Raw genomic sequence first — 16,643 nt, forward strand, 5'->3', positions numbered from 1 at the left:
TTTGATTCATGAAATGTCTAATTCCAAAAGATTTTTTTTGTTTTTTTTGTCTGTCTTCTTATCTTGTTATATTTTTTTATTTTTATTTATTGGTCGAGCTTTTCTGGTCGGTTTTGGAAGAAACAAAAGTCCGTCCATTGTAGCTGTTGGCAGAGGGAGGTTTGTGGTCGTGAGTGGGCCAAGGTATGGACATCTACTATTAAAAAACTATGCAACTATGAAATTGCTAAACTAATAATTTTGAAGGGAACTTACAAAAATAAAATAATAATAATTTTGAAGGGTCCATTACAACAATCTATGAGAATTTCGGTCCGTGTGCAAGTGATAACTTAATTTCAAACCTGTTTTTTTTTTTTTTTTTTTTTTTTTTTTTTTTTTAATTTAATTTTATTTTATTTTATTTTAAGATCCCCATGAAAAAAGAAGATGATATAAGTATTTAATGTTAATCAAATTTACTTGGGAGCTCCTACGTATTAATCACAAGGAAGAGGATATATTCCTTAGCCATAAAATCAGTGGCCTTATTAGCCTCCCATTTTATATGCGGAGCTCCGAAGAGAAAAATAAACTGTTAAGGTATTGCTTAGAATCGTCAATTAGGTGGCCAAAAACACTCCGACAAGGGTCGGCTTTTTTCAGAGCAAAAATTACCGTTAAAGAATCTCCTTCAAGTATCACATGAGAGAGCCCCAACTCACAACCGAAACTCAGTATTAATGATTTTTGTAGGTTGTGGCATATCTATATATAATGAAATTCCATATTCATTGGCATGTTTATATCGAGTAATTCTAATGTTATATTCACGTTTTTTTTGTGTCTTTTTAAAAATAATATAACTTTTAAAATTATCATTTAATTTACAATATATCACTATTGAATTTTGATTAAATGGTAATTTTAAAAGTCACATCAATTTTAAGAGGAAACAAAAGAAACATGAGTATGACGTCTAGAATTACTCGTTATATCATTCAGATGTTTAATACATTCTCCTTGCGTACTTCCCCTAATTTTTTACTTTTAAAAATTTTCATTAAATATAAATTCAATGATAATTTTTAAAGATAGAAATATGGGAGAAGACCTTAAAAAAAATAAAAAATAAAAAATAAAAAAATTCATTTCCCTATATCATTAGAGTGGACAACATCTTTACCTGCAAACATATTAATTAATCTGCAGTAATCATGTAGTACAATATAAAGTTCTAACTGTTTACTAAGGAAAAAAATAATAATTTGTCAAGGACCACAATCATTTTGTACATATCTAGCTGACAACAGGAAATCAAAATCCACAAGACTAGGTGTATATTTATTAATGGCTTTAAAAAGTAAAAAAAAAGTGGGCTCTTTTTTTTTTTTTTTTTTTTTTTTTTTTGTGTTTTTGTTTGAAACAGTTTTGACTTTTGAAGAGGTGTTTTTATATTTTGTTATTAAAGAGGCATGTGTTGCTTTTTAATTAGGTACGACATAACAGGACCATTATAAATTTGATAGAATATAGATAAAATGATTTATTTGATAACAGTTATAATTTTAGTAAATAGTGAATAAATTGATAAAATTTTAAACTTTGGAAGCAAATTTGACAAAAACTGATACCATCGAACCCTAAATTTTTTATTTCTCAAAATAAAAGTATACTTCATACAAAAAAAAAAATCTTCTTTAATGTCGACTACCAAAATACACTTCTCACATATTGCCTTAGTGAATTAGGCAATTGTCTAAGCTCCAATTATAATAAAAAAGTTAGTCAATACTCTTTAATTAAGGCTTAAATTATGATAAAAATAATTGCAAATAATTAAATCTTAAGATATTGAGACTTTTGGGAAAAATAAATAGGAAAATAGAAAGTCACGTTAATAGCACCCCTAAAACAGTAACTAATCTCGTAATTTTACCTGAACTTAAAATCAACATGTTGTCTAAGTTCATTCATTAAAATAATTTTTATAATAAAGTAAATTTAAGTTTGCACAAATTAAATTATATATAACTCAATACAAAATATATCATTAAAAAAATTTGTGAGTGACATGTGGATGGTCCTTAGGTTTGAACCTATTTTCAATTCCCATGGGAGGCCGGTGCGGGGAGAGCATAGGTACAAGCATGCTTTAGGGCCATCACTAGGGTCACAATAAGACAACTTTGAGTCCCTAGTTGACAAACGTACCAGAACTTAAGGTTATAGGTATGGTTGCTCTATATTCTAGCATTAAAATGTCACCAACTGCTTTTTCTTTTTTATAAATTTAAGAATGAAAAAATTAAATAAAAAAAATAAAAAAGAGAAAAAGAGAGAGAAAGATGAGCTGCCAAGCCCTCCGATCATAGAAAATGAATTCGAAATGGAAAGGATTCGGTTAGTTATTTTTACAATGGGTAAATTATCATTTTAATCTTTTAGACAATTTTACCCTTTATAAAACGAGGGACCGGCTCCTCTCAATTTCAAGTGAGATAATATTCCTCAATCATAAAGAATTGATGTTACTATTTAGTAAATTGATATAAGACTATCATATTATTGAAATAGCGTGATAGTAAAAATCAATTTTTGATGATATAAGTACTTTTTTAACTGGCACGCAATTTCAGCTATATATATAATAGTTATATAGCAGTGTATTAAATAATATTATGCACTTATCTCGTTAACCTAATGTCATTATCTACTCACTTTCCTTAACTGGTTGAATACATAAAAGAGACAACGTTGGCTCCGTTTGATTTTTTTTTTTTTATTTTATTTATAAACAAAAATATTAACAAACAACTCAAACAAAACATTCTTAGAAAACAAAAAAACAAAAAAAAAAATTCACATTATGTTCGTAACACTTTTCAAAAACAAAAACTCAAAACACATTAACAAACAGATAATCTTCATTTTTATTTTTATTTTTATTTTTGATTCAATAATTCTCACTGTTGAGTGCACCTTCAAATATCCTAACTTGAATTCACAATTGCTTCTAACAAGGAAACCTTATCCCTTACATGATATGAACCTAATGACTTACCATTAAATTAATTACCAGCTTTGTTCAAATGCAAAAAAGACAGAAATTTTTTGGCCGTCATGTTAATTCTGATTCCTGTCCAATTAACATATTTAGCTTGATATGATTCATCAAGGTCTGCAAGCTTTACTGGAGAAAACTTATAAAAACAAATCTAATAATAATAACTAAGTAAAAGTAAATGAAGTTCACTTTATGTCGTTTTTAGAGTACCTCTTCTTTAAGCCAATGGTTTTGCATTCGAGAAAGGTAAAAATCACATTTTTATTTTATAATTATTTTTAAAATATTGACATGTCAATTTCAAGTAATTTTTAGATTATTTTTTTTCTAATAAAGACTGATCAAATAATCAATTAGGACTGCTATATCAGCATTGTGGAATAATTATATAATAAAATATAATTTTTAACATTATTCTTTGCATTCTATCCATGATGGATGAATATTGGTAAGAGTAATTCTAAAAATTACATTTTTATCATATAGTTAACACATAATGTTGATGTGAAATTTTCCACAAATCCTTAAATTAATTTTTGTTAAAAAAAAAATGTAAGAATTTATTAAGACTGACGTATCAACATTATAAGATAGATAAAAATATGGTTTATAGGCTTATAGCATTTCTCATATTGGGATTTTGAATTAAAAATTCTTCTTACAACTTTGGGGTAAATGTTATTTGCCTTCTAAGCTTATCCTTATTGGTCATAACCACTCCATTTTTACAATGTCTATGACTATTTATACTGCAATAACCAAAGAGTTTAACTTGACCTAGATTTTGTGATGTTGCATGCCAATCCCTTGTGGCTTTTCGTAAGTAATGCTTCAGAATCCCTTGTGGCGTTTTTGTAATGCAAATTCTTGTCTGAAGCCCAGGGTAGTCATGGATCATAATATAAAACTTAAATGGCAAGCTCCCTTAGAAGATTTTGTCAAAGGTTAATAGGGATATAATTATGGATAGGAGCACAAGAAAGATCATTATCGGAGTTATATTTCAAGATTGCAAGGAAAAGGTTCTTGCTATCTTGCCTGCGCCAAATGATAATATAATCGATCATGGGATTGCAGAAGCCATAACTGCATTGGGAGCGACCATTTTTTGTAGAGAATTGGGCCACCAACGGGTGGTGCTAGAAAGTGACGCTCTTCAAGTAGTACAGGCTTTGCGAAAAGAAGACAAGAACCTAAGTAAATATTGTCATCTGATTGAGAACCTAAAGAATCTTAAGTTGCCTTCAGGTCACTCATACCAGGCATTATGCTAATGGGGCTATGCATAACCTTGCGATAGGAAGCTCTTTCTCTTTGTGAGGACAGAGTAGTTTTTGAGGATATTTTCTATTGTATTGTTGATATTATATCTGTTGAATGTTGTGCTTAAGTTGATTTTATATATTTGGGCTAAAGCCACTTCAAAAAAATTAAACAAAAAAAAAAAAAAAAATTGGAAAGATATCATTTTTTTTAATTTTTTTTTTAGCAAAATATAAAAGCATTAACATAAATTAAAAAAAAAACTTAAAATTACTTTTATTTTTACATCACATCACAATAAAAAGATAAAAATTACATTTTAAAAAGTTTTGTCAAACAATTCAGCTCTCTTCTACTTTTTTTTTTTTTTTTTTTTTTTTTTAGGATTAATTGGGCACAGCTCATAAGAGTTATGGGAAAAACTGGCATTCAAAAGCCCTACTCCCCTCTCTCTTGTCACCTTTTTTTTTTTTTACCGTTTTCCACCGAGAACTGAGAAAAGTCACTGTTTCTTGTCTTGTCATTTAGCACTTAGCACAGAAGAGAGAGAGAGAGAGAGAGAGAGGGAGAGCCACCCAGCTACACAGCCATTCGCAAAGGACCATTTGGTTAGCGTTTTAGGGTTTTTGGGACGTGGGCTCTTTGTAAATAGCAATGGAAAGCGAAAGTTTTTTTTTTTTTAAAAAAAAAAAAAATTATTTATTGGAGTTTCCATTAAATAAATTTGTATCTCTGCTTATATTTATTGTTCGTCGTTCAATTTAGCTTTGATAAAATATATCTCCCACACCACCTCTTCTTTAAATGAGCCCAATCTCTCTCTCTCTCTCTCTCTCTCTGCGCTTTCATTGGTAACAGTAATATTTGTATCAATTGTCAGGCGGCGTCTCTCTTTTCCTCCACTTCTCTCTCTGTGATAATAGATGTACTCCCACCAATATCTTCATGAAATGAAGCTCTGATATTGAAAGCAATAAAGAAAAGCGAAAGAAAAACATGGTAATTTGGATTTTCTCTCTCGTTTGCCATTTTTTTTACCTTTTTGTTTGTTTTTGTGAAGCTAATTGAATTTTCTTTGTCATGTATTACCTCTGGTTTTTCTCAGTTTCTTGAAGCTAATCTTCTTCCTCGGTGGCTTGAGGCTCTTCTCACAGAGAAGTTTTTCAACGCTTGCGTAATTCATGAAGATGCCAAGAAAAATGAGAAGAACGTCTATTGCTTGAACTGTTGCATCAGTCTCTGCCCTCACTGCTTGTCCCCTCACCGCTCTCACCGACTCTTGCAGGTTTCTCTTTCGAATTAAATTCACTGCAACAATCTTTGAAAGTTCATTGCTTTCTACTTTCTCAAGTTTCTATTAACTTAATTGTTTGTTGAATTCTTAATCTTTTTGCTCACTTTCAGATAAGAAGGTATGTTTATCACGATGTTTTAAGGTTGGATGATGCTGCAAAGTTGATAGACTGCACCTTTGTTCAAGTAAGTAAAACGAAAAAGTGAAAAAGGAACCAAAAATAAAAAAGAAATCATGGGTTTGATTAAGAAACTGACAAATTGACATGTTTGAATTCCTTTTGATTAGCCTTTTCCTTCTTTTGCTCGTTGGGTTTCTCAAACGGGCTGTGGCTAATTATTGAACTAGAAGGTAGAAGATTGACGATTGAAGATTGAAGGAAATACTGTTTCAATTTTTCTCATATTTGCTCCAATTTTCTTTGTTTGTTTGTGTTTTGGAATAGAACAAATATACGAACATGAGAAATGAAGGATCTTTATTCTGGTTACCCATTTTTTCATGTTTATTCTCTACCAAGTCTCACTTTCTTTCTCTCTCTCTACAGTCGTACACAACCAACAGTGCAAAAGTGATATTTCTGCACCAAAGGCCGCAGACAAGGAACTTCAAGGGCTCCGGCAAATTTTGCAGCACCTGTGACAGAAGCCTGCAAGACCCTTATCTCTTCTGCTCCCTTTCCTGCAAGGTTTCTTTTGCCCTAAAGCCTGAAATTCTCTCCCTCATGCTTTCTCAATTCTTTCACATTCCTATGTCAATTTTCTCTCGTCTGGGTCTCCCTCAATTCTCTTAACACAGCCATTTCAATCTCTCACTTTTTCTTCCTCGCTAAGTCTACCATTGCTGCCTTTCCAAGTTTCCACTTTTTTTTTTTTTTTTTCTCTTCTGGGTCTCTCTCAATTCTCTAACACCCATTTCAATTCTTCACTTTTTCTCATCTGGGTTCGTCTCGTTTCTCACTATTTCTCTTTGTTTTTGTTACAGATTGATTATCTCATCAGGACCGAAGGTGGGATTTCAGCATACCTCTTCGACTGCGAGACCCTTACCTTGCCCGAACCGGGTTTAGACGACGGTTTCATGACTCCAGACTCGGTTCTTGAACCGGCTGGTTCGAGCCGGACCTCGTCCGGTTCGGGTGGGTGCGGTGGGGTTGACTGTAGGACAGTCGCTTGCACTGCCACAACTGAGATTGTCAGGAAAAAGAGGAGTAGCTTGTCGTCGGCGTACCGGGCGGTGTTTCGGCCGGTATGTTCTCCCGTCTCCGAAATTTCGGCGAGTTTGATGAACCGGAGAAAAGGGACTCCACAAAGAGCTCCACTTTATTGAATTTGTGTACGGATTGGTAATGGAATAGAGCTGTAAAAGGGGAGAGGGCTTTGGGATGAATTTGGTGTTATATTTTTTCCTTGAGGCTAATTTCGGGAAAAGGGTTGAAATCTTCCCAATTTTGTTGAGGACTTTCTCTCTCTTCTAGTGAGTGGTAGGGTTGGTTCCTTTTTTTTGGGCCATTTACAGAGCCACAGACCCGCAGTAAACAATGACAAAAGTTTACTGTTATATTGCTAATCCCTTGTATATGGGGGGGTTATATGATTTTTTTTTTTGAAGAATTATACCGCTGTGATTTGGGTCCTTGATTGAATTTGCACCTTATATGTATGTGTTGATTGTGTTCTCAATGAAACCAAAAATTGCCAAGTAATTAATGGGCAAAGTGAACTAGGTATGGTAATTTTCTTTTATGACTTAACAAATTTGACACAAATTCAATACGAAATTAGTAGATTAGAGTTAAGGGGCATGACAGGTTGACTTATATAGTTTTATATTCTTGTTTTGACATAATTTGAATGGAAAATGTTAGATTTACAACACCAACACAACAAGTGCACAACAACTCTTCATAAGAGGGTGAGTTTCAGTGTGTAGGGCCCACCTTCATGTGAAGGGTTGTGTATTTGTTGTAATGGTGTAATACATGAATCAAATTCTAATTTGAATTTGATACGTGACATTTAGGTTACAATTTTTGACTACATGCGAATCCAACAAGTTGAGAAGTATTACAGGGAAAAAAAAGAAAAAAAAGAAAAAGGGAAGTAGAGCATTTTTCTATCAAGTTAGGATTAAATGATATAATCCGTTTAATTTAATGAGTTATATTAAGATTGATTTATATAGTTTAATATTCATTCGTCTACACAATTTTAACTATAATTGCTAACATGAATTGCTAAGGAGAATACCATCACTGTATGGTCTAGTGGCATTTCTAATTGTCCAAGTAAGGACTAGGTCTCATGGTCGAATTCTGCAAGGAGAAGCGCTCGAGGCTATTTGCCTGTCTATTGGCTTGGCTGCTATTAGATTCTTTAGTGAGGTTGGTGTTAAACAATGACTCGATTGGTCTTAAAGAGCGTCTGTAATTTTCGCCGTCTAAGCCTCTCTTGAACAATATCCAATGAACAGAAATTCTTTGGTGAGGTTGGTGTTAAGCAATGACTTGATCAGTCTTAGAGAGCGCCTATAGTTTTTATCGTTTAAGTCTCTCTTAATCAATATCCAACAGACAGAGATTCTTTGGTGAGGTTGGTGTTAAGCAATGACTCAATCGGTCTTGAGAGAGCGCTTACAATTCCCACCACCTAAATCCTTCTTAAACGACGCCTAACGGACAAAGACTACTATAATCACGTCCAAGTAAAAATTGGTAAGAAAAAACCATAATTTTCATGAAATATGGGGGACAGTGGTGGCCCAAGCCAGAAAGCACTAGGCAATTGGAGCGGTAATATCTTGATGAAGATCCTAGAATGGCAAAACTGACAGCCTCTTTCACTAATGTTTCTTTCCTCTTCTCTTCCTTGTCTTTCCTTCTTCCCCATGACAACAGAATGGTGACAAAACTCCCCAATTATTTACTGTTTTCACTCCCAATGTCTCCTTTGAGAAGTGAAAACTTTTGACTGGTATTACTCCTATTCAATTTCTTCTATTATTATAAACTTGGCCTCTCTTCGTCCCCAAAGCTCTCTTCTTAAACTAATTTTTTATTATTATTATTATTATTATTTAAGACTACATATATATTTTTAGTATCTCTAAGTTCACCCTCATTTTTAATCCTTTTCTCTACGATATTTTGGGTGTGTGATCCTATATTTATTATTTTTTCCCTCATAATTGTGGTGTGGGAGGAAAGCTGAGGTCCACGTGTAAGAGGTACAATATTACTAAACTGGCCTCGCTCTTGCTGTATGCTCTTCTTTTCTTGCCGTTACTCATCTCCCAAAGTTATGACACTTTCTTGGTATACGGATAACTTCCTTAAGGATGCCGTATAATGAGTCGTTATGAAAGAAAGTACTGAATTTTCAAATGTTTTAAATTAAAGTATTTAAGTTTTTAGACGTTTCAATAAATGATAATTTGTTAAGATTTGCTATTAAATTTTATTAAAATTTTTAAAATATTTTTGTGTTTATTTTTTTTAAAAAAAATGTATAAAAATTTTCAAAGATTTAGGTATAGGTATTTTTACAAATTTTTTTAAATTTTGACTAACACTTAAATCCTTGTAATTTTTTTTCCTAAAAAAAAAAGGGTATTTTGAAATTTTTTGAAGGATTTAACAGCAAATCCTAACTAAGTACCCTTAAGTAAGACGTTTGGAAACTTGGATACCTTAATTTGAGACGTTTGAAAATTTAGTACCCGTTTTTCAAAACGATTGATAGTTTGATACTTTTTTGTGAAGTTGTCCTTAATATATATATATAGTTAACGATTGGAGTTGAGTTTATATTATTTCATGATCATTAATTGAGTTGAATAAAGTTTATACGAATATGTTCCGTTTAATAATTGAATCTAATTTTATATTCATCATCAGCTCATTTATTAAAATAAATGAAGTTTAAGTAAAGTTTATTCAAATTAAGGGTTCGTTTGAGTTTGTGATTTCAAAATAGTGCGATTTGAAAACGTGATTTTTAAAAGTGCAATTAAACGTTTAGTAACATTACATTTTAACCTTAAAATCGTGCGTTTTTTAAAAACAGTCTTCTACTTGCAATATGAAAATGTAGAAAAACTCGGGCTCATACACAATATATTTTCTACATTTTGTTTAAAATGGCATTTTTTTTTACTCACTATAAGTCCAAATATGTTAACGGTTCTGTTCATTTAATAACGTTAATCCTGTTTAGGAAGAAAGTGACAATATATATCTGATGGGACTTTAGTTTAGGGAGGACACGTGAATGGTGATGAATGCAACACTAGACCCATCATAATCAATGGAATTTGATTTGGCCCACCAAATCAACAAATTAACAACAAAAAGAATTATTATTTAGATTTTGTGGGGCTTGTAGTTGTAGCATTTAGAGTTTCATATTCACGTGTGCACCAAATAAATAAATTGGTAGAACCCTAGAGTTCACTAGTCTTAAAAAGATCGAAAACACTTCGATGCTCAAGTTAATATTATATTTAAAAAATGTTTAAAAATAAAGCCGAGTTTTTGGGAGGAGACCCATTTTTACTAGGTCTAATGCTACCTTTTACATTGTTTTTTGCAATTCCGCATAGTAAGAGTGCTGATAATGGTCTATTTGAGGGGTTATTTAAGTGAGACCAATGATAAATTTATCCGTAACTAATAGTTGCTCCTGATTTTTATAATGGACTTGTCCAGCTAGTCAGGCATTAGAAATCTTTTATGTGCTCGCAATTGAGAATCTTGTATTGAATATCAAGAGTATAGTTGGGACCGTGAGCGTAGGCTTTAGAGGGCTAAGACGGGTAATTTTATATGTCATATAAATATCTATTAAGTATTTATCAAATAATGAGGTGGCTTTTAAAATTATCATTTAATTAATCACATGCCCTATAGTGATTTTAAAAAGTCACTTCATTTTTTGATAGACACTTATACGTAGAATTATTCGGCCAAAACCGTGTCTTTTTTTTTTTTGTGTGTAGATGCTCAGGATAGACCAAAAACTTTGCACATCGGTTACACTGCAAATTGGCTCAAATATAGTTGGACCTTAATCTAGGTCAATCCAACAATTTAGTTTAGTAATCATCAAATAATTTACTGGATGGTTGGCAACAAAGAGAACAGAAGTTGTTGGAGAAATTCAACAAGACCTAACCATCAAAACATCCATCTTTTGCAAACAAAATAGTTGGCCTCTGATTCGATTGAATTGATTGTTAAATCAAATTTCATTCTAATATTTTAAAAAGTTAATATGATATTTATAATATAAGCTATATTCTAATACTATATTAAATTATCGATTTTTTAAAAAAATTTAAACTTACAAAAAATTAATAAATTTAATTATTTTAATTAATATTTTGGCACCAATTATACTTATTAGGATCCTTTCAAATTATTTGTTCGAATTTGAGAGAATTCGAGCAGGTGATTGAGAGAGATTACTTATAAGATTCACCTGACCAAATAAGAATTTAACTATTCAAATATTTATTCGATTATATAAATTTTATAAGTGATTCTTTATTTAAATTTAAATATATAATTTGAGAGAATCTAATGTGATTCGAAGAATGTGACGTTAGTGGTTGAAATCAAAAGGCACAATAATGAACCGTAGAGGGGCCCCCTCTGCACTTTTTCTATCGCTGCAATGCAATGGCTCATTCTTCCCGCACGACACAAAGACAAGAATTCGGCCATTTATTGGTCCACCCTGGCTGTCTGCCACGTATCAGGTACCATAAATGTCTTTTACTCCTGTCTCTTGCTAGACCAGGTCTCCGGCGTTGTTTTATAGGAAGTGTACGAACGTAACATATCAACTTGGTATCTGAAAATACAGTTCTTACAATGTCGCAACTTTATAGTGTATATATATTGAGGTACATTCAGGTTACGGGACCACGATTGGAGCATATACGTTGCAGATTTAATGACCATATATATATATATATATATATATATATATATATATATATATATATATATATATATATATATATATATATATATATATCATATTAATGATCGATAAAATCCAAAAACAGAGAAAAAATTGTAGAAAAGAAACATTGTACCTTATCATTACATTAACTCAAAAAATTCTTGTTTTGGATTTAGGATTTGTGACGTCTCACATTAATTGAGAATGTGAATGTGCTTATATGTATAAATGTATCATTTTTGACACAACGCGTTTTAAAGTCGAAATGACCGTGAATCTATCAGAACTTCGCAGTGAAATGTGTTTCTGTAGTACCATGATGTGTGACCTCTTGAAAAATCTAGTTTGAAAGAGTCAAAAGCGGACAATATTGTGTCGTTGGGGATGAGTCGTTACAAATGATATCAGAGCCATTGCTCAGCTTGAGATGGGGAGTGTGTACAAACTCATGAGGGTTGCCAGCAGGCACTCGTTGGAATGCCAAGAATGGAGAGATCTCATAAGGATTGCCATCGGGAACGTTGGGTTCCAAGGGGGGTGATTGTGACGTTCCATATCACCTGAGAATGGAGATGTGCTTATATGAATAAATACATCATTTTTGATAAATGCGTTTTAAAGCTGTGATGAGAATGAACCTATTAGAACTCCTCCTCCTCAGTTAAGCATTCTTCTGTGAGAGTAGTACCAGGATAGGTGACCTTCTAAGAAGTCTAATTTTAGGGAGGCCAAAAGCAGACAATATTGTGTCATTAGAGATGGGTCGTTACATAGTTTTTCTTTGTTTTGTTTGTAAATGATAAGAACTTTGATGGAATCCTCCGTAGACTAATATAGAGTATGAGAGATCGCTGAGCAAAAATCACATATTTGAATATTTTGGTCTCTCTTAATTGGTTCCGGTTCCAAAGTGGATATGACACATCCTAATACAACAGGTCCAATTCAAATGAACTCAAGCCATATAGTTACGAGTAAGAATTCGTATTCGTATATTGGATTCGGATCATTTGAAGACATTTATATAAGACTATATAAATTACTTTAACTGAATTCATTTAATTAAACAAGTCAAACTCTTTAATAATAACTCGCTAATTTCATATTAAGATCACGAGTCTTATAAAAATTTATCAGCCTTAAATGTCGCTTGTCCGGTTTGAATCTTGCCAAGATAAATCAAAGTAACTGATTTTATATATATATATTTTGGTCTTTTATTCTTACTACTATGCATATGCTCTCTCCATTTTCCATGCACCGGAATCAGGAATGCTTTCCTTTCTTCTTCTCTCTTTTGTACAAGCCTGCAAAGCAGGGCCACCACTCTGAATGGTGGTGCCACATAAAGCACCACAGCTGCACAAAGAGAGAAAGCAGTACGGAAAGGCTAGTTGCTCTTGGGTCTCACCAGCTTAATTACAATGTCACCCACCACTCTCTGAATCCTCCCTGCAATGTCTCATCAAATTTATTTATTTTATTTGGAGAGCAAAGGGTAGTCTCACACTTTGATTTTGTGTAAAGGAAAGCTCTTGTTTTTTTCTTTTTTCTTTTTTTCTAGTGAGACTGTTTTCACTTAGAGAAGAGGGGGAAGAAAGATCTTCTAAAAATAAATAATCAAACTGCATTTGCTCTCCCGAAAAAATAAGAAAAAATTAATTTCAAGCTACCCTTCTCACAAAAAATCAACTAATTTAGAATATCTTCCAAAAGCAGGGCGGTTGGATACATTTTGAGGCTTAAGGCAACAAGGTTAAGTGAGGGGTTTTTTTTTTTAAATAAAAAATTATATATATTTTTTTTTTTTAAAAAAATAATTTTCTCACTTTTTGGGATGCAAAATTATTTTCTTTAAATTTTGATTGGAATTTTGGCTACTCAATGCTCATCACGTACAAGGCCCAAAAAATCTCTACCCACAACATAATTGAATAACATTATTATTTTCATTCTCTCCATTATTTCTAAGAATAAAACGTTTAAAGTTGGAAAATAGATTTTATTTAAGAATGTCTTTAATATTATTTGATTCTCTTATTTAATACTATTAATTTTTTAAGACTTATTTCAAGAATGGAGTGTTGGAGATTTGAATGATATTAATGCCATTTTAATTACAAATTACTATAATTAGGGCCATAATTAAAGAATATTAACAATAATTAAGCCTTCAAATATTTACTCCGGCTCCTAAGAGTTTACAAGACCTTATAACCTTTACTCTGATACCATTACTGTAACACCACTAGCCTGCTAGGGATAAGATTGTAAATTTACTCTCTCATAGGCGTAAAGATTTCTAATGTTTACAAGGGCAATTACTACATGTGGTATTAGTGCATGATAGAATAAAAACATCAAATTTAAACTTCATAAAATGCAAAAACGTTTGCTCAAAGATATATCAATAACATTCTATATTAGTTATGTCATATCCATGAAATTGTGCCAATGCACTTATTTAAAACAAAATAATATGCAGCTCAGGTGGACTTAATAATTAACCCGTCCCCAGTCCGACCTCCTAGCTCAAATTGCTGATCACCTGAAAACAAAAAGTAAACTGAATGATCTGAAAGGTTCAATAAGTAAATCCTCCACCATAAAACATTTAATTTTCTTTAAAACCTTTCAAGCACATTTATCACCTAACTCTATTTAGAAAAAAGATAAAACCTTATTCTTTAAAAACATTTTTCTTCTTTGAAAACCACTTCACATATCACTATTTAACCTTTTTTTTTTTTGGCCCATGTCCATGTCTATAAGAGTTTCTAGCTCATTCCTTGACTGCAATGAAACACTCTCATTTATGATTGACAATTTTTGACACGACCCATAAATTCGACACGAAATTATATATAAAGTTAGGGTTTAGGCTAAACGAGTTGGCGGGTTGACCCGTTAACGGACATAATTATTAACGGGTTGGTGGGTTAACCCGCCAACCCGTTTAATTTTCGGGTCACTCGTCAACCCGCTAACTCGCGGGTTGACCCGATAACCCGTTTTCGTATTTAAAAAATAAAAATTCAAAAGTTACTAGACTTAGTTAAGAAAAAAAAAAAAGCTCTTAAAAAAAGTAAATATCTTAAAACAAAAGCTATGATTCCCCGGCATCCAGGAAAAGAAAAAAATGAAACAATCTTTAAAAACAAAATCTTTTTTTTTTTGAAAAAAAAAAAAAAATCTTTAAAAAAGTCGGGTTGTGTCAGGTAACCTGACAGGTTAATCGTGTTATGTTCGGGTTGAGGGTTTCAACCCAATTAATAATCGGGTCAGGTTTAGGTTGCTTTTTGGCTGCAAATACATGGACTTATTATGAAAGAAATAACTCTAAGACGGAGATTGGCGGAATAATTCCTTTGATTCGCTCTCATTAATTTATAACAAAGGTTTACAAGTATATATCGGTTCTGAAACAAGTATAACTCCTATTACATTTACTACTCAAGTAACTCGAGTACTCGACTGCATGCCTTGTCTGCTGCAGGAATCCGAGTTTTCTTCAAAGAGGGAGCTAGAAGTAATGGCAACTGCAAATCTTCTGAGGCAGAGCTCTTCAACAGTAACTCTTCGTTTAGTCTTCTGAGGCACTTCAACAATGACTCTAGTGGTAGACTTGAAGTAGAAGTCTTCGACAGTACTACCTTTGCAGAGTTTTTGGTTAATAACTCTACTGCAGCAGTTGTTGTATAACTGCAACTCTTGTGCTGATAGGAGTTTGAAGAATTCAACTGGGATGATATGTTATCCTTAACAGCCCCCTAAAATCTATAGGAGGGGCAGTGACCATAAGTTTGTCTCTAAGAAATAGAAACCTAGATGATGTAAGTCCTTTAGTGAACATGGCAGCACACTGTTCTTCTGTAGAGATGTAATTAGCAACAATATCCTTATGTAATATTTTCTCTCTAATGAAAATTTAGGGACGGACCAGAAACTCTTATGGGCAGGAGCTAAAGGACAATTTTATTAGTAGGGGCTAATAGGCTAAATTTTTATATTTTACCTTATAATTTTTATTTTTTACGTAATTTTTATTATTTTTTCTTTTTTGGATTTGAGGGGGGGCCGGCCATGGCCACCCCCAATCCCCCCTTAAATCCGTCACTAAATGAAATGATAGTCTATTTCTATATGCTTAGTTCGTGCGCAATAGCTAGGATTTGATGCCAATGCAATTGGTCCTAGATTATCACACCATAAATGAAGGGGATAAGTAAGAGTTACCTTACCTTTAACTCTTTGAACGACCTTCTGAACCAATATAACTTAGTAGTGGCTATGGCCATGGTACGATATTCTGCTTCTGTGCTGGACCTAGACACCACCGGTTGTTTCTTAGCTTGACAGGAAATCAAGCTATGACCAAGGAAGACAGTATATCCACGAGTAGATCTTCTATCAATAGTGTCTCCAAAATCTGAATCACAATAGGCATTCAATTGCAAGGGTCCATGGATAAAATACAAACCATAATTAGTTGTCCCTTTGAGATATCTACAGATTCTTTTGGCAGCTGTAAAATGAGTGGTAGTAGGACATGCCAAAAGCTGACAAGATTCGTTAACAAAATAGGAGATATTAGGTCTGGTCAATGGGCAATACTGCAAGGCACCGATTAGTTGCCTGTAACTTGTGGGATCTGACAGTGTATCACTATTGAACTTCTTGCCAAATACACAAGGGGCAGCATAGGGTTTTGCAGCTTTTGCTCCAAGCATATCAGTTTTATCAAGCAAATCCAAGATATACTTCGCTTTTTGATTGAGATGTAGTCCATGAGAGTCTCGATGAACATGTATTCCAAGTTTGTATGAAAAATTGCCGAGATTCTTCATGTTAAATTTCTTTCAAAGATTTTGGATTAATTCTTCAATGCTAGACACATCACTTCTTGTAACAATGAAGTTATATGTCGCATAAACAGTGAAGTATCAGCTAAGGTACCAACAATCCCAGATTAAGAAGAGCTTCAGTTAATCGATGGAACCATGCCCTTGGTGGTTGTTTAAGCCAGTAAGTCTTTTTGAAGTTTACACACATAAGCTGGAAATCTGTCATTAAC

The 16,643-nt window shown here is 32.7% G+C and overlaps 1 protein-coding gene across 1 annotated transcript; it reads left to right on the forward strand.

The window, feature by feature from the left end:
* Positions 1-5,136: 5,136 nt before the first annotated feature.
* Positions 5,137-7,254, forward strand: LOC133880659 (protein RGF1 INDUCIBLE TRANSCRIPTION FACTOR 1). The gene is made up of 5 exons (XM_062319641.1): positions 5,137-5,308; positions 5,415-5,594; positions 5,714-5,788; positions 6,151-6,291; positions 6,588-7,254. Exons 1-5 carry the CDS (start codon positions 5,306-5,308, stop codon positions 6,930-6,932), a joined length of 744 nt encoding a protein of 247 aa, XP_062175625.1. The 5' UTR covers positions 5,137-5,305; the 3' UTR covers positions 6,933-7,254.
* Positions 7,255-16,643: the final 9,389 nt, after the last annotated feature.

The sequence above is a fragment of the Alnus glutinosa genome, chromosome 10, assembly GCF_958979055.1.
Source record: "Alnus glutinosa chromosome 10, dhAlnGlut1.1, whole genome shotgun sequence".
In the NCBI taxonomy this organism is placed as follows: domain Eukaryota; kingdom Viridiplantae; phylum Streptophyta; class Magnoliopsida; order Fagales; family Betulaceae; genus Alnus; species Alnus glutinosa.